This window comes from Cyrtonyx montezumae, unplaced genomic scaffold (genome assembly GCF_038088225.1).
Source record: "Cyrtonyx montezumae isolate F1298 unplaced genomic scaffold, pur_monq_1.0 scaffold_23, whole genome shotgun sequence".
NCBI classification, from domain to species: domain Eukaryota; kingdom Metazoa; phylum Chordata; class Aves; order Galliformes; family Odontophoridae; genus Cyrtonyx; species Cyrtonyx montezumae.
The window spans coordinates 7,107,339-7,131,473 of NW_027071970.1; the positions used below are offsets into that span (position 1 = coordinate 7,107,339).

General features: G+C 47.8%; 1 protein-coding gene across 18 annotated transcripts in view; it reads right to left on the bottom strand.

Annotated features, from left to right (window-relative positions):
• The window catches only part of FBRSL1 (fibrosin like 1), a 415,130-nt gene extending 398,978 nt beyond the window's left edge, over window positions 1-16,152 (bottom strand). For all 18 annotated transcript variants that reach the window (XM_065739042.1, XM_065739039.1, XM_065739036.1 and 15 more), the window contains exon 1: window positions 15,410-16,152. In XM_065739042.1, coding sequence (XP_065595114.1) covers window positions 15,410-15,703 — 294 coding nt within the window. In that variant the 5' untranslated portion in view covers window positions 15,704-16,152. The remainder of the gene's footprint in view (window positions 1-15,409) is intronic.
• Between the last annotated feature and the right edge of the window lie 7,983 nt (window positions 16,153-24,135).

Here is a 24,135-nt window from a genome sequence, read left to right on the forward strand (position 1 = left end):
GCGTGGGGAGAGCAATAGTGATGAGCAACCTATTGCTTGCTGTCTGCACTGACTGAGCTAAAGGATTGAAGAGGGAAAGGAGGAAGGAATTTTGCTAACTAAATCCTAATATAGGAGGAAGTGGGGGAGGAGAGAGCGACGACAACCGATTGATGTTTAGCAGCAAAAGACACTTGTTTACTCTCACAGTAACAAAAATTCACAGCTACTGAGCAGGTGGAGAGAAGCCCCTCTTAAAAAGAACAGCTGAGATTGATTGGAGAATGAGAAAAAGCTCATTCTGAACGAGTGAAAAGCTCTACCCCTCGTAGCTGTTTGTAGCTAGCAGAATACACTGGATTTCTTGCCTTTATCACCACAAACAAGAGCCTGTTTGTGATGTAAAGCTGCAAGTTACACGGCCAGTACCAGTGTCTGTTCCTTTATACTTCATCTCCCAATTTTATCATAAACAAACACACAGCTTACGGTTGCCTACAAATTTCATCCTCAAACTCCTCAGAACAAAACACCATGTACTTTAATCTTAATGTACTTCCTATCAAAAAAGATCCTGCATGCAGGGCTTACAACTACTAAGCAGTAGAAGTGCCGTGAGATAAGTTATCCTTGTTTTACAGAAGAAACAGAGGAACGGAGATTATATAACTTATCTAGAGAAGGAGGGGAGGGGGGTGGAAAAAGCATGACCTGCCCCATTTTCAACTCTGATTTTCCCAGTCCCCTCAAGCTGTGCTGAAATCGCTTTGGAGGGGCTCCTCAGCAGCTGCTGGAATAAAAATCTGCTGAAATGAAGCTTGACAGCCAGTTTTAATAAAACTCCTCGCATGCTGATTTCAGTACTGGAAATGTGAAAAGCCTCACAAGTTAAAGCAGCTCAGGTAACCTAAAATGAGGTGCTCGTGTGCCTGTAATTATCCATACAGTATGTCTGACACAAAACCAGGAGACTCATGGCCAGGGGTCGGTCCCAGAGGAACAGGCGAAGGAATAAAGAGGAGTTTGCAAAACAAATCTAAGTCAGGTCCAGCTGTTTAACATACAGGGCACAGAGGAAATACACATACTCACATACGTACGTGCACGCACATGCACTATTACAGCCAGAATCTGATGCAAACAGCCAGGAACGCCCTCAGCTACCTGCCAGGGCTGGCCGTGCCATGCAGACAGGTGGATACAGCAGCCTCCCCAGAACCTGCCTTCTAATGCAGGAGTTTATTATCAGTCTAAGATCACCTTTCCACTTATAAGAAAATAAAGATATGATTTCCTTACACTATATCTCAACTTACCATCCACGTTCCTCAAACACACCAGAAGGCCACTACCGGACTACTGCTCTGCAGACCCTGAACAGGGTTACACTTATAACAGCCTCTACTCCTCATCCAAAGAGCAAAGGCTTAAAGAATTTAATTTTGGCATAGCAAGCTACTTGCATACACATTAAATAATTTATTTGCTACAATGTTGCAAGATACCGTTTTATTAGCTTAATTTGTCTTTAGCAGCGCTGGAGACTGAGGTAACTACAGCTGAGTAGCTGGAGCCCACACAAAAAAAATGGCTTTTTTTAAGAGTATCTTGTTATTCTTGCACTCGCAAAGCGCTTTTTATTGGTTTGTTTTTTAAAAAAAGCTCGCTTATTTGAAGCAAATGGGGCTTTAAAAAGCTAGCTGACTGCTGGAAAATATTTCAGCCCACTTCTCCACTTTAAAGAGCGTTCGTATCAGAGATTCCGCAAAGTCCACAGCATGCTAAATGGACACAAATCCCTGACAGGAACAGAGCTTATATTTAACCTAATAGCAAAATACAGCTATCTGAATTGTTAATATTGTTCAAATTAAGATTTCACTTAGCTCTTTAGGTGTACAGTATTAAATCAAATAACCATTTTGTTAATTTGCAGCACACCCATATAGCCAAGATCAAAATCAGAGAGAAGACAGGGAAGCTTGTCACCAGCAAAGGCAGAGTTATGACACGGACTTCACCCTCAGTCACTCAACGCTACTTCGGTTTATTTTTCCTCCTTTCCTCCAGCTCTTCCCCTTCCTATCTCTTATGAAATGCACTGACGCTCCAGCGAGTTCCCAGCCCTCAAACAGCACATTCTCAAAGCTATGAAATCTGCGCTGCAGGTTCCACAGGGCTGGGACCACTTTACACGGCCTCGTCACACGTTTACAAACAGAAAAAGAAAAGGCTGTGATAAAGTGAGCCATCTTGTCTCCTGCAAGAGTGAAAAGGCTTTGAGAGTGAAAAATACCAAGCTGCTCATCGTAATCTTTAGCGCCAAGTCTCTCATCCATGTGTTCTGCTTCCTGCTCCCAGTGAGCACCAAGCAGACCAGACCGAAACTCGACATCAGATCTACACGAAACGCTGTGCCTAATCTGCAAACCAGTTACCATGACTGCACATGCAAATTGGTCAGATAAAAGCCAGTCAGAGGAATAATTGGCTATTCGGAGGTACAAAATGACTAATCTATCACAGCCACCACATAAGTGTTTTTCCCTCCGCTTCATAATTGCGACACTTAATTCCCCAAGTCCAGCCTAATATTTGGGATGCGATCAGGAGCAGCACATGCCCTAACGAAGCAGAAGCAGCCAGGCTCTGCTCAGAGCCCCACAGCCACAGCAGCACAAGCACAGCCACTCTGCCTGGGTCCTAACAGCAGCTGCAGAACATGAGCCCAGTCCTGGTGGTCTCAAACACATCTTGGCAGAAAACGACAGATGCTCCAAAAAGCACAGAAAGCCATCAGCACTGGGAAGCCTGTGCCCCTGTGGCTGACTCGGTGCTCACCTCAGGTGACCAATGAGTGGTTCAGGCCGTGATTCAACAGTTCCCATACACCAGGGTAACTCTGCTTGGGGCAGGGGGGTCACAGGTCTAACACTGAAGCCTGGCCTTGGCAGCTCTGATTACACAATACACGTGTGGCTATAACAGAGCACATGATTTTCCATCCTGCACAGAACCTGCTTTAAGCACACAGGCAGCACTTGCATTCCTGCTTGAGCTGTAAGCTATTGCTTGTCAGCTAATAAACAGAAAGCCATGCTGTGGGCCTGCCTACCAACCCAGGGCAGTGCAGAGCAGGGTTGTACAAAGCCTCACACTCGTCTGCTTAGGCTTCAAGGATGCCATGCCAACAAGCTTTCTATTAAACACTTCAACAACGCAGGAAAGTTCAAGCCTTCAACGTTTTCCTTTCTAGGCACAGAGAAAATGGATCAGTTGCTAGCAGTGAATTGCTTCCCCATGCTTCAGGCATTCCCATCTGTATCTTCATTTATATCTACACCGTTTGTATTCAACCCACTAGTTTCACGTTCTTGCCGCACTCCTCAACTGAGGCAAAAAGGCAGTGGTGAGCCCACAACTACTGAAACCTGAGATGGCCAAGGACAGCTCCCAGCTCCTTACTGCCTAGCTCCAGGCACATCCCACCAGTGAGCTGAGCCCAGCCCAGCCCAGCCATCCCCCTGCTCCCACAGCTGCAGCCCGGCCGCAGCAACTCCCTCCCACACCACGTGCTGTCTGATCTCCTCTCCTTGGGTTTTCTGATGAATCCATATGCACTGCTGGAGATGGGTTTTGGCATGTGCACTCAGATTTAAAACCCCTCTGCCCACATGTGCTAATCCCCTGTGGCAACCCACTTTGCCACACATGACCTCCAATGGCATGATTTGACAAGGTCAATGACTACTGTGCCACAGAGGTTACTTGTGCTCACTGAAGTTTCCGATGTGCATACAAGAGGGTTCCTCCCCCTCTGTTAATGCAATTAAATTCTTTTTATTTAGAAATTTGCACAATTCCTGTGCAATTTTCTCACTCTCCCCACACAACCAGCCTCCACTAAAACCATTTTCCACAGCAAAGTCATCTTTTAGCTGGGCTCAAACACTGATCTTATCCTCCCAATGCTTTTTTCAATCCCTCTGTGGGACCACAGCATGGGAAAAGTGACACTAATGAGAAGAGCTGCTTCTGGATTTGATATTCAGGATGCACTTCCCCTTCGTACAGCGTGAGCACCACAAACAAGTTGAGGAGGGAAGGAACAAGAAGAAAAGAAGGCTAAAAAGAAAGAATTCTTGAGTAAACTGAGCTGTAAAGGCCATCTACAGACTGAATTACTTTTAACCTTCTGCCATCACCAGGGTTAGATACCTCTTTCACTTGAAGCACCTGGCCAAGCACAAACAAGAGACTCTTTCTCCCCATCATATTGAAATTAATCACTAAAAGCAAGGTGGAAACCAGGTTTTCAGAGCAATTTGCTTTGAGCTTTCTTCTTTCTTAGCAACCCTTCCCATCAGTCCCCACATTTGGCCACCTCAGCCCAACTCCACAAGCTGAACTTTAAAGCAGTACGGAAAGAACCAGCAAAGCATCATCACCATTCTGCACCATCCAAACCTGTCTGCAGATCCACCTCCCAGGTGACTCAAACTATAGGGTGAACCTGGCCACAGCCCCACTTGCAGAGGCTCAAGCTGCATCAGCAGAGTGGTTTCTTTCACCCTCTCCCCGTGCCAGTCTAAATACTGGTGCTGGCACACAGGAGGCAACGGGGCAAGGCAGGAAAGGACCGTCCCCTGCAGCACAGGCAGATAGCAATGTCAGATTGCAGCCGCGGCTGTGCCTCCCTGCTACTGCACAGTGGGAATTCCCAGGCAGCACAGACACCCAACAGGGCAGCTCTGCACAAGGCTACCTGCCAACAGCACGGGGAGGGAGCCATGGAACAAAAGGGAAAATAAGGTCAAAGCAACAACAAAAAAGAAAACACAAAACAAGAAGCAGCCGTGATGAGTGAGATGACAGATACAGACGTGGACGTGAAAAACCCCCAACAGGCTGCTCGTTAGCGCTGAAGCCGAGCACATGGAAAATGAGAAGAATTTACTTCTTCCTCAGCCGGAATGTTTGCATAATTGTCACTTTCAATTTTACATAATTCCTTTTTCTACACATTTGTTTCATGTCTAGGCCACCATGCATGAAATAAATCCCTGCATCAGAGCACTGCCGGTCTGAGGAGCTCGGGTTTCCCATTTATTCCCCCATTACTTTCTGAGCAGGTGTGAACGACGCTTTATCGGACCTAAAACAGAATCAGCCACACAGCTATCTGCCCAGCCGGGAAGTGTTTGCCTAGGCAGATTTTTCCCAAACCATAAAGCAAAGCGACTAATTACTTCGGCATTAGTCAGATGCCATTTTCCCCTTCACTCCAAAGGGCACACTGAGCTGGGATAAGCACTGCACCAACAGGTAGTACAGTCTGAAGTTGTAGGGCATTTGTTTTTATTCAAAATTACACACATCGCTTTGCGTATAGGCTCAATTTTCTTGGTATTTAGTGCTGATGCCCTGGTGTCCCTATTATAAAAGCTTCATTACAAACCTAGATACAGAAATATCAACCCTAATTAGGTCTTTTAGAAACATATTTTTAAAACACTTTAGAGAAAAATCTACATCAAAAAGTGGGGGCAAAGGATGAACATTCAACATTAACAGGAGCAGCACTAAGTAACCAGGCACTCTGTCTCATTCTTTAATTAAATGAGAGACAAACCATTTCCATGGCCATAACCTAAAGGGAATACAACACTGTCTTTATTCAGGCTAAATAAAATAGAAAACAAGGATTAAACGCTGTTAAACACAGATGATATTTGAAGTTCATTCAGCTTTAAAACTAGACAGTGCATTATTAGAGGAAGTAGATAGTCTAAAAAAAATAATTTGTACATCACCACGAAGACTTTACCTTATAATTCAGGTGTAACCCAAACCTGCCTGGAAGGAACCTGCAACCCCCCAGAAGATGTGAATGTTGCTACTTGAGAGGTGTGAGCCATAGGATGTCAATTCACTGATGAGGAAGATGCTTGACCCATTTCTCTTCCCTTCACCAGCTCAGGAATTCGTTGCAAGAAATCTGCGTTGGCCCTTTTCAACGTGCCTCCATCACCAGGAAGACGCAGCCAGCTGCATGCCCAGCCCAGGGGACAGCACCAGCCAGGCAACTCAGCAGGGCAGCCTTCCCAGCCCCAAAATACAGGCAGGGATGCTCCACTACAGTTGCTAAAACACACCACACTCTCTCTTCCCCCAGGCTTGTATTCTTATTGGCATGCTTTTTGTGTCCTGGTTTGTGCTGTAGGCACAGACTCATTATTCCTACAGTATTCAGCTGAGACTGAGTGAAGAATCACATTTTGCTTATGTTCTCAACCTCGCAAAGGTACTACTTTGAAAAACACCAGCGACTTCAGCTGCTAAACATTTATAAACAGGGAACGGGAATTTTAACATACACATGCACAGAGGGAGGGAGATGTAAAAGAACAAAAAGAATTCATGTATCGCTTGAGACAAAAATCTATTCCTCCATCTCAGCACTTGTTCCTTTTTTCCCTGGCAAGAGTACTGAAACAGTGAAAATTCACTCGCTGTAATGAGCGGAAAAAAAATCAGAATTACATAAAAATCAAAGTGCGAAAAGAAAAAAAACAACGCTGGAAAGGTGCATTTGCTTGCAAGATGCATTCCACAAGAAGCTGCTCACCTGCTAGCCCTGACACCAGAGCAGCACAGCGTGTGCCAGTGCTCAAGGCAAATAACTGAGGAAGCCCTTGGAGCCCACAGCACAGGGGAGGGCCACAGCACGGAGTCTGCAGCCCTGCACACCCCAAGCTCCCCCTCCCAGGTGGAAATCCATGCTCAGCCACCCCAGCACCATCACTGTGCTCCTCGTGGCACCGTGTGGGTGAAGCTAAGAACCCAAAGATGTACACTCTGAAAACAGCTGCTTCAACCCCCCAGCAACTTCAGAAATAATTCTTTGGAAGCATTTATGAAAACAAACCACACATAGTTGTTTATCTGAGTTTGTGATCTGGGAACATATTTTGCACATAGGCCCTTTTTACACCAGATCATAACCTCTGCTTTGGAAATGGCACATTCTATATCTGCCAAAACACAAGCTTCCTTCTTAGAACTGAAGGTCTGATGCATAACATGAGGCTCTAAAAAACCTCATCTCCAACAGCTGCTGAAAAGATCACCTTTCCCACAATAAGACCCAGTGACAAGGACCTCAGGGCTCTGCTCTGCGCCTGCAGGGCCAGCACCCACCAGGGCAATGGTAATCAGACTGCAGCAGGTTTACCAGCACGTTCGATGTAATCAGCAGCATTACCACACACCCATTATAATGAATGTTCAGACATCTGCGGAGTGTGATGGACGAGCTGATAGCAGGCATGTTATAGGATCCATCTGGTTGGAAAACCATTGTCATTTGCAGCTAAAAATCACATTAACAAACTTACATCACAACTTGGTGCTATTTCGCTTCAGACTAGAATCCCAGAGCAAATGCTACTTTCTGCTTCTTTTTCCTGTAGAGAATCTTGCAAAATATTCAGTAACATGACACTAATAGCAGCATGACTTTTTTCCCCCCCTTTTTAAAGCACCAAATGCTTTAGGAATTCTGAGAAGAAAAACGAAGGAGATTTCTGCCTATCTTGCAAAAAAAAAAAAAAATCCTCTCTTGAGATATGGGTCTGTTCTGCATCAGGAGAGTTCCCTTGTAACCACATGAATGAGTGCTTCTGTGAGAAGCAAAACTACAAATCCAGGGCATGGGTAAGGAAAAGCTGAAGCTGAGGAGAGCTTCGGCTCTTCAACTCCAGACCTGTGCTTCAGGGGAAAGTGGAGCTCGGGAGGAATCTAATGCTGAATTTCCACATGCCAGGGGCTAAAGGAGAGCCAAGAGCCACTCAGGGCAGGGGACAGCATCCCAAGCATCGCAGGGACAGGACCTGCCAAACTCCAGCAGGAAGCCCATGGCCGAGTCAGAAAGAAAACCCCATTATCTCACCTTCCGGCCCCTCTGCTAACCGCCAGACCACAGAACGCTTTTACTGTAGGATAACGTTACAACAAATAGCTATTTTCTGTTAGCAGAAAACCCACCCTGTAGTTTTACTTTTAGCATTCATTTATACTCTGACTCCATAGGAATGCAAGCCAGTCCTGTGACACAGCATAAACAACGTCTCCCCCCTTTCCATGTCCCAGTTTTATTAAGTAATCCCCATAAAAGCAATTACTGAGCTTTGCACTGAAAAATAACAAGAAAAAAAGCAACAGCAAATTCTGTGTATCTTCATTTGCATATGGATTTCCCCCCTCCCCCTTTCCAAGGTTTTTGCCATGAGGTCTTTTATGTCTCTTTCAATAATCATATAATTATATGATTCCTAAAGTACACGCTGGCAACACTTCAGGGGATTTTAGTCATTACAGGTGACAAGACTTCTCCTGTGTCTAATGCTCGCTCGAATTTCCTTCCACTCCATTCAGATGAGACGAAGAACTGAGCGACACCCAGCACTCTCTCTCAGATGGGCTTTGGGGTCTCATCCCTCTCCACTACGGACCCAGTCAGACAGATAGAGACAAACTGCAATGAACTCCAACTGGAATGAAGCATTTTTTCAATTAAGCGGCCCATCATTTTTCCCAGGCACTACGTCCAACTATTTTAATGGCTTTCATATTTTTTCTTTAATTTTACAATCTGAAAGAAATGCCAAGGTTCCACCAAAGACCAAGAATGCTGTAATTCCATTTCTTCCATTGGTTGCAAGTTATTAACAAGCTGTCAAAACACCATAATAATTTTATATACGTTTGGCTGATTCCATAAACATCTCCTAGCTGCACAGTACTCTGATTCCTGCTCCCCCCTGTGCAGCATGTACTGGGCTGGAGGGGATAAAGAGGCTGCACGTCCTCAGACAGCAGCGCAAGAGACATTTATGAGCCCAAAAACATCAACAGCAATAGTGTATTTATTAGCTGATGCACTTGGCACCGCTGCGAGGTTCAACAAGACATTTTTTGCCCTAAAATACTTTTGTTTTTTAGCTCTCCAGTAGATTGAAGAGCTACCAGTGAGCAATCCACAGCCTCACTGCCTAAAAGGAGGGGTTTGGGATGTGACCTGGGTGTCCAGCAGTTCGTCCCAGCCAGCAGCCCCAAACCTGAGCTGCACGCTTCCTCCAGCCCAAGCATCCTCACCGAGCAGAGCCCAGAAGAGGGATCTGGCTGCAGAGCAAATCAATCTACACTTAAACAAGAAAGAAAACACCAAACGACTACAGGTGTTGTTAACAGACCTAGAATGAACATCTGTTGGAAGGGAAAATAATGCAATGGTACTCAACAGCAAACACCACAAGCACTGCATTTAGATGGCAGGCATGAGTGCAGCACAGAGACACTCATAAATGTGCACTTCTCATAGTACACTCAGAAGAGAGGCCCAACACCATCCTGCTCCATCAGCAGTGCCCCAGGCCCAGTGACAGAGCCCAAGAGCACCATTTCCCATTGCCACATCCATGTGGCACAGCTATACATAGGCAGCACAAGATTAAAAAAAGCTTTGCTCTGAGCACAATGGGAGAAAGAGGAATGGTGCCATAAGCCCATGTTTTGCAGCCAGCAGCACAGGGAAATCATTTTGATCCCTTCAATCCCCTTATCCATGCCAACCACTGACCTTGCAGATGCAACTTTTGTTCAAGTTTAGTCTCTTTTTGGCTTGAAGCAAGACAGTGCTACAAAGGAAATGCTCTCCATTCATCCTGGAGCATTGAGTGCTACACACAGAGCTGCCCCAGTGCCTGATTTCACTTGGCACTTCTGAACTTCAGATCCAGAACAGCAAACTTACAGACTGAGGCAGGCTGCCCTCAGGGCAGGGCACTCCCCATCCCGGTGGCTCCAAAGCACTCACCCCTCTCCTCAGTTTCACACCTATGGGGTCAATAACATGAAGACTAGCTCTCCTTTCAGCATCACAACAGTGTTCTTAAAATTTCATTAGCTTTGGAGGAGGCCGGTTTTCAAAGAGACAGAACAGAGCTAGTAAAACTGCATTCAGGCCTTGCAAGTAATGTGACTGGAGCAAAACTCTCGTGGTGCTGGAACACAGCAAAGCCAGAAGATATTTAAACGGCAAGAGCCACTTCACCTACATAAAACTCTTTTACACCTTTACAGTGATAAACTGGAGGCATTAAAGTGCAGTGAATTGGAAATTGTTCTCACTTACAGCAGGATGTTCACATACAACTGATACTGAAGTGCAAGTCCTCTACATTGTATTTCAAAACTTTATTTTAAAAGAAAAGAAAAAAATGACTGCACAGGGCAGGACAGGCTGCTTTGGAGATGCTGCCTTCTCCCAGAGAAGCAGCCCTGCAGGCACACAGCAGCGAGCTCCCAGGTACCTGCAGACCTTCTCCAGACATCTATGATCCGTACAGGTAGAGGGAAGCCACCTGCAGCACCACACAAATATGCACTGCATGGCCAGGAAACAAGAGAGCAGGAGATCAGAATGAAAACACCAGTCCCAAACCTCACAGCTGCAGGAAGCAGGGCAATCGCCGTGGGTACTGCTGCATGAGTGCAGCTCTGCAGCCCAGGCATCACATCTACATCACTCAATGCATTTTTAAAGAGGTACAGAAGAGCAACCCATCCGCCCTCCTGCCCAGCAAGCAGGAATCTCAAGAACAGCCATGTGCCTGGCTCAACACATCCCTCCCAGCTCCTCTGCTCTGCTATTTTCCCAGAAAGAAACACTAATATTCAGGCCCATTCTGGGAAATAATTGAGATAAAACATAAAAATGTGTGCCCTTGACATACTGGGAGGACAACAAAGTTCTTACTTCCCATTAAACAAGCAGCCAAGTGCAGTGCTACAAGCAAACACTAACTTGGGTCCAGTATCATCCACTATTTGGATTAAGTGGAACACTAGCTATGCTAGGGCCCTTTTATCCAAAAATCTTGCCTGTGCAATACATAACACCCTGTGTTTTCAAATATTATTATTATTTTTAAGAATAACAATTCATCTTCTCTGTGCTTGTCGGTGCAACAAGCTTCATCCCACCTCTCACCCCAGGTTTCAGCCCACCGAGGAAAGGCTGAGCTTTGAACAGCACAGGCACCCCACAGCCCGGCCTGGGGTGAGCACGCCACTTCCTCCCCATGACACCACAGCTATGCTCAATGGCACTGCTGCTGCTAATGGCACGCCGGTGACCTGGGTGAGCAGGCACTGCCCTTGGCAGGGCTGCAATTACAGCTCTTGTGCAAGTGGCCCTGTACCTGGTGACAATGCCACCAGCCAACCCCACCTGTGTGCTACCCTACCCAGCAGGGCTCACTAGTGAGGCAAAGCACGCCAGCAAGAGCCAGACCACCACCCAGCACTGGGTCCCTCTGCTCAGGGCTGAGCGGGCACCCTGGCATCACACAGCCCCTCTGTTTTACAACTGTAGAATGGGTTGATTTGCAAGGGATCACAAAGATCATCTCATTCCAGCCCCCAAGTTCTGTACTCATCACCTCTCACTCCTTGATAGCAACAAAAACACACCATGAGTACCTGCTTCAGACGGAAAACCAACAGCAAGGAGAGCAGATCGACGCAGATTAACAAGCCTGCAGGAAATCAGGAGGCATTCACTGTGCTGCCTACAAAGTCACCTCCTCACCTTGAGTTTGGAAACTATTTTCAGGACCAACTGTCCACCAGAAACACTGACTTCATACCAAAATCATATGGCTATTTAGTAGAAGGAAAAAAAATGCTTAAGCCTAGGAGCTTTCAAACATCAGTTTAGCCACAGAGAAGTGCGAAGTGCACAGGGAGATCTGATCAATGAGGAGCTGCACAGCCAGGCCAGCAGAGCCAGCACAGACCTCTGGAGCAGGAAGCTGCAGTAACACACACTGCTTTTCTTATCAGTGGGAGATCAGAGCACCAGCACACACGAGAGCAGCCTCATCAGGACAGCAGCTGAAGAACCCAAGGACACTGTCTAGAACGTGCTGGCACCGTGTGCATTCCCTGAACCCTGTGACACCAACAGCAGCGTGGTCACTGGGGGATGTGCTTGGAAGTCACTGTGCTCAACCCCTGGGGTCAGGGGCCAGAGGAGACCAGCATCACAAGGTGGGCACAAGGTCAATTCTTAACCTGCTCTACCCATGGACCTGCTGCTGCCCAACGCCTGCCTGCACGTGAGTCCTCCAGGAGATGCTATAAATAGGTTAAACATTCCTTTAAAAAAAAAATACACACAGCTCTTACACACACATACACCCAGAAAGTTAAAATTTCCACACAGTGTTCCAAAACTTTGCTGGAATTTGTAAAATTGATAAACAAAAGCCAAAAGGAAAACACAACCCCACATCTTTATGACTACTTCGGGAGAACAATTGCTCTCCAAGATCGCATTCATTAACATGCTGATGAAGTTCCCTTTTAGGGTTGTTTTTTGTACTTGAAAGGAACAGCGATGATCAGAGAGCCCTCAGCCACCACTCACTCATTTCACTTCTCTCACTCTGATTCACCAATCACCTCCACGAATAACGAGCAGCTTCATCTGAAAGTAACAAGGCAAAACACACTCTCCCCTCCGTCCCATTCATCTCATGAGGTGCCCCAAAATCCCCCATCCATCTCCCCGGAGGCAGCACACTGCGATGACCAGCACTGTGCAAACCCAACGTCCTGGCTTTTAGCCCCGGTGCCGTGCCCAAAGGGGATGTGCACCCCACACATGTACCAACGGGATAGAGCCTGAGAGGGAGTCACATTTATCTGAGGAGGTTCAGGGAGAGGAAGGGAAAAGAGAAGTCTCAGCTTCCTGGGCTCTGTCTGTGATTGTTTTCTTTCCTTTAAATAAATAAATAAATGTCAAATCTGCCTTTCCATGAAGGGGGCAGAGCAAGACAGCTGTAAGTCGAACCTCGGGAGGGTACCCTAGAAGCAAGACAAAATATTTTCAGATGACAACTTCCACACCAGTTAAATGAGACATCCCAAATGCCCAGAATTCATGCCAAAGAGAGATGAGAGGCTTCACAAAGTGCTCACCCCTAACTGCTCCCATCACCAGGTCGGTGTGAGGGAGCCACGGAGCACCCTGTGCTTACAGGAACACCACTGCTGAGGATTTTCTGAAGTGGGCAAGGGGAATTCACAGCTTTTTGAGATTAAAAACTAATTAAAAAAACCCTTACGTCTTCCCAACATTTCTGTCATAAATTTCTGCCTCAGCACTCAGATTTAATTTCCAGGGGGAAACCCAAAGCCCTGCTAGCCTATAGCACAGGTCACCATACCGCCCTCTGACAAACACACCTAGAAGAAGGACGCACCAACAGACCGCAAGGAGCTACCACATACACAACAAAGGCTCCTTTTAGGATTAGAAATCAAACAAAGCAGACTTGGGTAGTCCAATTCTCATTTACTTGCAAAATCTCGTCACGGCAGATTTTAAGTACTCCAGCAACAACAAATAACATATATGAACACAGACTGAAAGGCTCATCTCCAAACCAGAAGAAAACCACCTGTTGCAGCCAAGCACACCATAGCCCCATGGCCACAGCATGCAGTGACACCGCAGAGGCAGCCAAGCACACGGGCACACCAGCAGTTGTGCCCCAACAGCCCCTTGGCCCCCTGCTCCACCAGCTCTGCCAAGCAGCATCCATGAACGAGGAGAAACCCACACCACACTGAGCAGTTTCTCCCTTTTTTGTGCCACTGCAATTTATGAAGCACATGTGGACATCAGAGCGCGGGGAGAGCACCTCTCAGCCCTGTACCTGAAGGAAACACTCCTCTGGAGGAAACCACTGCCCCGAGCTGCTGGAGCATGCACAACTCCCCTGCACACAAGGAAATAACAGGAGTCCATTTATTTCAGCCACTAGCGTGTAACATTTCAGAGGGGACCACTCAAAAAGATCTGTATATCTTTTTTTTCTAAAGGACAAAACAATGCAATGCTCCCACAGACAGCTGTCCGCAGGGGTGAGCAAAGTTTAAGGTCACCTCCCAGCCCCTTATCAAGGTTCCGGCCCCGCTGATGTGATAGCAGGGCACATCCCATTGGAAAAGCACCGAGTTTTCCCTCCAGCCCTAGAGGGACCACGCTGCTCTCATCTGAATTCTATTTCCTGATAATGTGCTCATCGTGGGGGAAAATTTCTGCAAGAAGATGAACGTTGCTTTCTGTGCTGACAGCTCGGTGGAGGCTGGGGGCTTTAATTGGACCTCTCGGCTGATGCGGATTTGGCTAAGAGCACAGCCAAGAAAAAAAAGAAAAATGACACAGTTTTGCGGCATGTTTTAGGCACACAAGCAGATCCCTCACTTGTTATCAGCTGCGTTAGGCAAAGTGCCGGCCTTCCTGCCAGGACAACACCCCACAAGTGACAACGTGAAGGCCAACCACCAGCACAGCACCACACACACACCTGGGGACTCAGGGACTGCTCAGCTCCACTCACCACTGATGTGAAGGGAGCGTGGGCTCCCCAGGATCCGTCCCCCAGCACTGGGGCAGAGGTTTCCCAAGCAGGACAGCACAGAGGTGACACAGAGCACGGGATCCCACTGCAACACTGGGACCGTCCAGCAGCCTGTGCAACACCCTTCATCAACACATAGCAGCAGGACACCTGCAGCACCCAAAGCTCTGCCCTCACTTGTGTCACAGGGAGTGGACAGAGGCACGGGGTGCACTTGGGATCCATGTCCCAAAGCTCCCCAAGCACCCCACAGGGTGCACAAACAAAGCAAAAACCAAAAGCCAAAGCTGCAGTTTGTCAATGCCCCTCTGAAAATATTGGATTTCCTGCTCTGCTCAGCTCAGCCCAGACAAGGCAGGCAGTATTTGCTCAGCAAATATTGTTTGTAATAAGTTAGACAAGCAATATTTTTTGCCAGCCTATTAACACCAGAAAAATATGTACAGTCAACAAGAGATGAAGAATTTGTTCAATTACTTCAAAAATGGGAATTACAGCCGAGGGATTATTATCCATTTAAACATCTCTTTTCCACAAAATGTCAAATGCTGGCCATTTGCTAACCATCTTGGGATCAAGTCACGTTTTGGCACGGGGCAAACACAAACTCTGCGAGCTGGGGGGGGTTGGGGCCGCACCATGGGACCACCCCAGCACCGACACAGCCCTCCTGTCCTGAGCGAGGGCAAGCAGGGGGCACCGCGTGCAGCAAGCTGCCCCCCCAGCAAACACAGTGCTCAACACCCACAAACGGGCACCGACAACATTCAGCATTCCGGAAAGCACAATGCTTTGTATATTTTTTTTTTCCTCTTCCAAATTTTATTTCTTTTTTTCCTCCCACCCCCTCCTCCAGACGAGGGGAAAAAACACTCCCTCCTCTCTCCTCCTCCCCCCCCCCCCCCAAACACACACACCGCCCTTTCGGCTCTTACCTCCAGCGCTTCCAGCGTGTTGAAGCTGGCTATGGCAAAGCCATCGATCAGGTCCTCTTCCTGGGAGCTGGACTCGCGGCGGCGGCGGCGCGGGGGCCGCGCGGTGCGGGCGGCGGGCGGGGGGCCCCGCGGGGCCGTGCAGTTCTGGGCACCGTTCTCCTTGCCGGGGCTCGGCTCCTTCTCGGAGCCCGACGAAGGGCTTTGGTTGCGGGGGTCGCGGGCCGCCGCCTCCCGCCGCCGCACGCGGTCCCTCTGCGACCTCGACCTCCGGCTCTGCCGGATTTTCCCATCCATTTCCGAAGAGGAGGCAAAGCAAAAATAAAATAATAAAAATATATAGATAGATATTAAAAAAAAAAGGAGGAAAAAGAAAAAAAAAAAAAAGGAAAAATAAAACAGGAGAAGGCCGGGCGCGGGGGGGTGGGGGCGGGGGGGGCGCGGGTGGGGGGGTTAAAAGTCGCCCCCCTCCAACTCTCCGCTTCCCCTCTCCGAACCCCGCAGCCCTTTAAAGATAATAATAATAATAATTTAAGAAAAAAATAATTAAAAATAATAATAAAAAAAATCAACACCACCAACAACAAAAATCCTGCTGTTCAGCGCCTCGGATCCAGGGCGATGGTAATCCACAGAGCAAGGCTGGGTGGCGGCGGGGCGAGCGGCACACACACACCAAAAATATTAAATCCACGGAATGACCTTGACAAATTTCCACCCCCCTGCCTCCCCCCACCCCCCCAAAAAAAAAAATAGCAGAGACGGGAAGAGGAGGGGAGAACACAGAGGAGCGGGGGGGGGGGGGGGGGAGGGGGGTCTATCTGGATCAGGACGAGGACACCTCGGCTTCACTCGGCGCGGAAGAGAGAGGCAGATCCGTGAGGCTCCGACCCGGCTCGGGATAATCCAGGCACGGCGCCCCCTCCCCGGGGGCAGCGCCGCTCCGGGGCCCCGCTCCGCGGCCGGGGGCCCGCCGCCCAACTTTCTTGCCGCGGAGCGAGCGAGACAATCCCTGGGCAGCCCCCGCCGCCGCCCGCCGCCGCCGCCGCCGCCGCCGCCCGCCGCCTCCGCCGACCCCTCCTCGCCGGGCTCCGCCGGCGGCTCGCAGCCCCCTCCGGCGCGGCGCGGCGCCCCCTCCGCCGCCGCCCGCTGCCGGATGCCGCTCGCCCGCCCGCCCCAGCCCGGCCGCCCGCGGCGCGGCGCAGCCCCGGCCCCCAGAAGCCGCTCAGTCGGCGCTGCCCGGATGCCGCCCCATTCTCCCCGAGCTGGGACGCGGCGCTAGCACCGCCCGGCCGGCCGCGCATGAGCAGGGCTGCCAGCTGCGCGTCATTCCCCGGCGCAGGCCTGGCCGTGCCCCCGGCCCCCCCCTCTTCCTCCTCCTCCTCCTCCTCCTCCTCCTTCTTCCCGCCCTGTCGGCGGTGCACGGCCACCTCCTCCCCCCCCCCCCCCCCTCCGGCTTTTCGTCTCGGTGGGGTGACCCGCCGTTCTCACCCCCACCGCCCGGAAAAGTTTCCCCCCGGCCGAGCTCCTCCCCTCCTCCGGCCGGGAAATGAAGGGTGGCAGCTCTGGGAAAGCCGTGTGGGGCAGGAGGAGAGCTGAGAAATGGGCCGGGAAAAGGGATCCGCTGGGGGCTGAAGTGGTGAACCGAGGGTTGAGCGAAGGAAAGAAGTGAGGGACCGAGGATGAGCAGCAGACGGGGACGAGCTGGGGATCACGCAGAGCTGTAGGGTTTGGAAGGGACCTCCAAAGTCCAACTCCCTGCTACAGCGGGTCCTGCAGTGTGTGAGGAACGGAGGGATGAGGGAGAACCTGGAGGACGAGCTGGGGGTGATGGCTTAGGGAGCACATAGGGGTTCTGTGAGGAGCTGAGTTAGTGGGAGTTACGTGATGAGGGACGAACTGAGGGGTGACTTGGGCTGGGGGATGAGTTAGGGGGACAGGCTGTGGGGCAGGCTGGGGACACTGCAGGTGGCACCCAGAGCAGTGCAGGGGGTTGGGGATGGAGGCCAGGGTCATGGAGGAGACCCTTCCCCTTCATAACACCCTGCTCCACATCCATCCATCTCACCGAGGCCTCATCTGACCTCTGCCACGCAGGAGGAGGCCACGCTTTGCTCCTTGTTCCTTGCTCTTACAGTTTCTCCCCTAGGCCTTTGCTAAGCCTGGCTCCAGGTGGGGTCCCTGCACCTACCTGGGAAGGACCTTGGGAGGTGCTGACATAGGGCACCAGCTGCACCATGTGTCACAAGAGCAGCACGACCTAATCCTCCTGTTACCATTATCATTTTTTATTGCATCCAATTAGATATTGCTACATGTTAGCATAACTCCTGGGTGCTCCCTTCCTTGGCTGGCTTTGCTCTGTTCTACTGCCTTGGCTTCCTTCCTCACCTGCTCTAGTTTCCCTCTTCCCTGGGGGGCAACCTCGAGTTCTGTGTGCAAGAAGAGTAGACGCACATTGTAAAACAAAAACTGAGCTTCATAAATAAGCAGAGAAATATCTGGAAGAGATTAAGGGCTAGTGGGAGCTGTAGAAGCGAGGGGAGACAAAAAAGGCCCTTGCCACCTGTTTGGTCACAGCCAGGGACAATGGCTTCATTGGAGCCATGCCCTGCCCAGCAGAGGCAGGCTGGTGCCTGGGACCTGGCCCATCAGAGGCTCTGTGTAGGCAGCAGTGGCCTTCCTTTGCTTTCCTCACATTCCTGATCCAGTTGCAGTAATGGAGCAGCTGAAAATTAGCCTCCTTCCACCTGGCCCTGACAGGCCTTTTTCAAAGGATTTCTGGTGTCGGGCACCAGCTCTGCCCTATCTTCCTTAAACAAGAGCTAAAATAAGTATTGCCTTCTTAAAAAGTAGTTCTGAAATATCATTTAAAATTTAAGCAATTTAAAACCAAAGGTACCACAGTAGTACAGAGCCTGTTAATGCATACAGTCACTCACGCATCATATGCCGCAGCCACATCTGTACTGGTGTCATTTATGTCCTGAAAAAAAATTCTATCGTCTTTTACGTGCCAATTAAACAAGGGAGATAGCTCAGTCACTCCTATCACTTGCTTTGATATTTATAGGCATTTACAGGGAGCCGCAGTTACCCACCTTGGGTTTTGCCATGTTGATTTCTCTCCTCCTGTCTCTTTAAGGGACAGTACTGTAATATTTCAGATACACAGTGTTTTAAAGCTATAACCAAATTCTGCAAAGTGGTTGTTGATGAAAGATCTGGAGCTTAGATACACCCAGTTAAACAATGGATTGATCTTAACAGCTGTATTTGCTTTACCAATATTTTAAGAGCCACTTTCTAGAAAGGAGCCTGATCTCAATAAGCTTTTCCTTACATTTGTGAGCACCCCTTAAGTCACGAGGTGATTTCTGTGTTGTTCACAAGTTAAGTATATAATGGTAACCTCTCAAGAAACTGCAGAATCTATAGCAGGTCCTCTCAGTAGCACTCTCTTCAATCCTATTGTGCTTTAGGTCCTCTATCATGAATATTCATTTCCAGTTCTCTTTTTTTTCCACTCACTTCCAAATTCGCTGACCAACAAGGACAATGGAGATTGCCAGTACTGTTCCTTTCTTTATTTCCCATGGGCAGAACCATCAAGATTCTCACCCTGCTTATGTGTTTATGTGCATCTGTTCAGTGTCACTCTGGATGCAAAATGAAGGTGTCTTCCTCGGAAAATTGTGAATATATATATATATATATATATATACATATTATCAATTAAGTGCACAATTTCTGCAGTGGGGGGTAAAAAAGCAATAAATAAATCTATTGCACTGTGGTTATCAGTATTTATCTGTGGGAAACCCCTGGCTTGTATGTACGTATATTTTCCTTGAAAAACACAGCGGAAGGGTCACCCAAAGGAATTAACAAAATCAAACGGTCCAAATGTGAAAGGATGCTTCTGTTTGAGACAGCATCTCTGAATCAATCGTGCCTTTCCTTCCACCAAGGCAATTTCACGTTTTCAATAGAAGGCAGACCTACGGTGATTTTTTCCCCCCTAGCATCAAATGGCTTTCCACACAATGATATTCATCATGTTATAACTCTAGGTGAATGATAATGGATCAGAGGGAATGAAAACAGATGGATGTTAAAACAGACAATTCTCTACTGTGAACCTGGGAGCCCTCCGCTGCTGCCGAGTCCGCTCATTCAGTTCATAATTGTATTAGACATTCCAACAATAGAGAGGCCTTCTTCATTAATCCCGAATTTACTGAAAAGAAGCCCTGCAGACTATAGTTCTTTTGGTGCTTAGTCAACACCAGGCAAAATTTACCAGAGGCTCAAAGAGATAAAACTCAGCTAAATAGAAACTAGCACAGAAAATTCCAAAAGCAGTGAGAGAGACGGCAGGGAGACGAGGAGGGAGGAGAGCCTCTCAGCAGCACCACTGGGGACAGCAGGCGTCCCATTACTTTTGTGACAGAGCTGCAGCTTCGATGCTACCAGGGACCTTTATGGGAGGGCTCTACATTGCTGGTGTACAGATGGAGCCAAACTTAACAATACTGCTCCTGCACTTGCTCAGATTTTTTCCCCTTTCAGCCACCAGCCCACAGATTGCTACAGAAGCCAATGCATGCCAATCCCTGCCATGTGATGGGGCACAACCTTTTTGTAACCCTGGTCTGCATCAGATGACTGGGGCTAAGCAATACAGATCAAGTCTCTTACCAGCTGTCCTATGAGTCAGACCTTGATTACAATATTGACATTAACATTTTAATCGCACGCATGCTGCTGCAGATTTCAATGACCAGCTTGCTTTGCCTTTTCTTGCCGAGGATAAGAAATCAGACCCTTGTTCGTAGCCTGAGTAAGAACAGCACTCAGAGAGCAGCTTCCCCAGTAACTGTGGTGTTGCTCTGCCATGGGCTGTCCCTGAACGTTAACCTTGCTGGCACTGAACACCGCACTGGAACAGGACTTTGTTCTCAATTACTCTGTTCCTGTGTCTGGGGCAGGACTGGGAGTTAAGAAGAGAGGAGGAAGACAGTGCTTTTGTATTCTCTGTAGCCCAAGGCTATGTGAAAATCTAGCCTGTCCTGGTCCTGCTAGCATTTTCTGGTTCCCAGGGACTTTACTCAGAGCAGCGTAAGCCAGAGGCTTTCCTTCATGCAGGACCTCAACTTTATCGTCACTGCCTTGCGCTGTCAGAGCTAGGTGAAGAAACTTCAGTGCAAATGAGAATGAGGCCCCAGACCTGCATCATACCCTCACCTTGAACAGACCCCATCATCTGCTGCGAGCAGTGCAGGCTCCTTCTGTGGAGCCTTAAAGACTGTAAGGCCCAACGTGGAAGGACAACCAGGTCAGAACAAATAAACCGAATACAAAATTGCAATAAAGGGAGACCAGAGGCTTTCATTACAGTTCTGACATGAGATAGAGCATACTTTAAGACGTTAAATAAACTGGATACTGTGCCGCCAGGCTTTGATGTTTTACGTCGTTTCTCCCTCCCCCCCCCCATCCCAATACTTTGCCAAAATGATCAGGCCTGAACTGCTTGTTATCCCTTCCGCAAACACGGGCTGCCTTTATCACTTGCTTCATCGCGGTCATTTGCAGTGAAAATACATAATCACTGTCAGAGTACAAAGAATCATTACGAATAATTAGTTACTTCCAATATGGCAAGTCAGACTCATAAATCTTGAATATTTGGCTTTGGTTTTGGAAAGAGAATCCTTAATGGCTACACTTGTGAGACTCTGTTAATTGATATAAAATTGTGTTCAAAATTAAATTTGTTTTAACAGATCTAAATCACCCCAATAAATCAGCTCCAGCCTATCTGCTTTAAAGGTTCAAGTACACTTTTTTGCCTTAGGGAGAAAGCATGCACTTGCCATCAGTGTGTGGATGGCTAGGTCTGACCCTCCCCTGGTCTGCTAACTGCTTCCATATGCTGACACCATGGTGATTTTGCTGGCCTGGACGTACAAAGGGGGAAGTGTGCAGTGCAGCCCATCCTAGCCCAGCTGCAGCAGCCCTGGTGCACTCACCCTTCTGCGGGCAGGTGTGGGCACCACACAGGTGGGCTTTAGCCAGCCTCATTTACCCCCCAGCCACCACAGCAGAGAGGAGCCACTCTGGTTGTCCAGATGGGTAAAGGATGTGAAGGACATTTCAAACGTAAAGGAAGTGTAAGTATTTTTATAATCAGATATTCATATTTTGTGTGCTTGTGGATTGCAGTAGTGTGAGTGGTGGCTTGTATAATGCTCTTCTTGTCTCCAAAGAAGACACGTTTCATGTTCTGTCACGGGTTGGAGAAGGCAATAATAACAGCATCTTAATTTTGTCCGACCGTATACACTCTGCTTAGCTCCTGAAATGGTATGAAGAACTTATTGTTTAAATCCTTATTTTAGGCTGGAGAAGGACAGCGAAGCAGCATTCCTCCCATAACTTCAGCAGGGGCAGCCTGCTTCTCACCTATCTGCGGTGCTCTCAGATCCTGCGGGTAAAGCTCTGCTTGAAGAGCTCAACATTTGCATCCTGTCTGTTCCTACTGTCTGTTATCTTCAATCTCTCTATAACTTTTTTTTTCTCTTCCAGAGATTCTTTCCTGCCTACTTCATCTCAGTAAAGCTTTCCCCACCCTTCTGCCAAGGCTGTTGGCTGTATGCTTGCCTGTCTGCTCTCCCCCGTTGGGGCTGCAGAACTCGTTCCGTGTGGGCAGGCCTTGACTCCTGCCTGCAGCCCTGTGAAGTCTGCTGCTCTCAGCCCAGGGATTTGCATATGCATGGCTCAGATTTCAGGAGGCTGTGAGCATTGCAGGGAATGCACGGCCTCTTACTTCAGTTGTGTAAAGTCTGGGAAAAAAACAAAAACAAAAACAAGTGTGCAGCATGATGTGCAGTAGCAAAATACTGTGTTTTGCTTGACTAGGTATGCCTAGATCCTGTTGGGCTCAGTGATCTAGTTAATGATTCTTTTACTTGCTCTTAGAATGCTGCTGTATAGCCATCTTCTTCAGCATGTAATGCGAAGATTTACTTATTGGTGAATAAAAGCTAAAATCAGCTCCGCTCCACTCGGTGCAGCCATTGCTGCTGTTCGGATCCCGTGGACAGAATCAGCCTCTCTTTGCAATTGTGCTGTAGACTGTGCTCTTGTTATCATTTAAAATATCATTCCTTAAAAATATCATTTCTTTTTAATCTTCTTATTTATAGTATTAATCACTTGATAGCATAAGAAACTTACCTTAAAAAAAAAAAGCAAAAAACAACCCTAACACCGACTGTGGGAAGCCTGATAATTAGGGCTTTAAAAGCATTTTTGTGTTCTAAGCCCAGAAACCAGGGGAAAGCTGGTTAAAGCCATCCCATAGAGGGTATGTCTGGTGATCCAAGTCCCAGAGATCTCCTAAAAAAGGCTGGCATGGAGCACAAATGTAACTTAACACGTGGTCAGCCACTAATGATAAACAGGTGCTAAAACATTTCTACACTGTTCCCTCCATTCACATTTTGTCTCTTCGAAGCGACCATTAGGAAAATGTGTCATCTTAATTACAGTATCTGGGAGCAGGGAGTTTACTAGCAGCTAGGCAACTTGCTAGTAGGGGCTGTTCTGTGCTGGGGATTGAGCTCTCTGTGTAGCAGCAGCAGGCTAAAACCCAAAGTAGACTGACAAAATCACGGTGATACATAATTTATATTGGGTCAAGTTACCCTTCACGGAAAGTAGGTGAGCTGTGCAAGTGTTAAGCAGGGCATCACCCTGGCTATTGTCAATAGCTATAATGGGGAATTTATTCCCAGGATGGACAAGGCTTAACAAATTGCTCTGGTTATATGTTCTGGTGTCGTTACTAGCTCAGATTGACTTTGCAAGAGCTGAATCAGAAATGGATTCAAAGATATCTAGGAGAATACAATAGTTTAAATGTTAGATTAGCTGCCTGGAATAATTTTCAAAAGAGAGGTAGATTTGGAAGCTAAATGACAGAAGATTCAAATGGGTCACCGTTAGGCTGAATGTGTCACAAGTACTGAATTATTCTTAACACGGAGGGCTATTTTTTGCATGTGCCTCATGCTATTGCTAATCTGTTGTTCTTCATCTGATTCACTGATTTAATTTCACTTCTGTGAAGGAAGGAAAGAGCCTCGATTTGGGAGGACAGAAGGGGCCTTTGGAAGGGGGGTGTATTGCACTACAGAAAGCAATTTACAAGGAGGTACCCCACCACAATCCTGTGCTATAGGCCTCCCTTTGGAAGCACATATTTCTCCCCCATAAGTCTTTGGAACGGTTTTATACCACACATGTTTCAAGAGAATTAAATCAATAACAATCTGTACCTTTCTAACCTGAAATGCAAGCTCTGCACGGCAGGAGATCAAGCTATGCAATTAACTGTTGTCCTTTCAAAGGAATTCTGACAGATATTTATAGTTTACTGTATTCCATTTCCCTGCCATTGGAATATAACAGTACAACTGAATGCAGCTGACTGGAACTATGAAATAATTATAGCAATAACTATTCCCTTCTCTTCTGGGGAAATCTTGTAAAGTGCTGAATGTGGGAACTGCTGATGTTCTCGCACCTGAGAACTCAGCCCTCGCCTTTGGTTTATCATGCATCTTCATGGCATCCAGGAGAGTTTTTTCAATTACCTGCCGCTTTTTCTACTGTCATACTCTAAATCTCACGTTCAGCTGGAGGTTGAATGGAGCAACGCT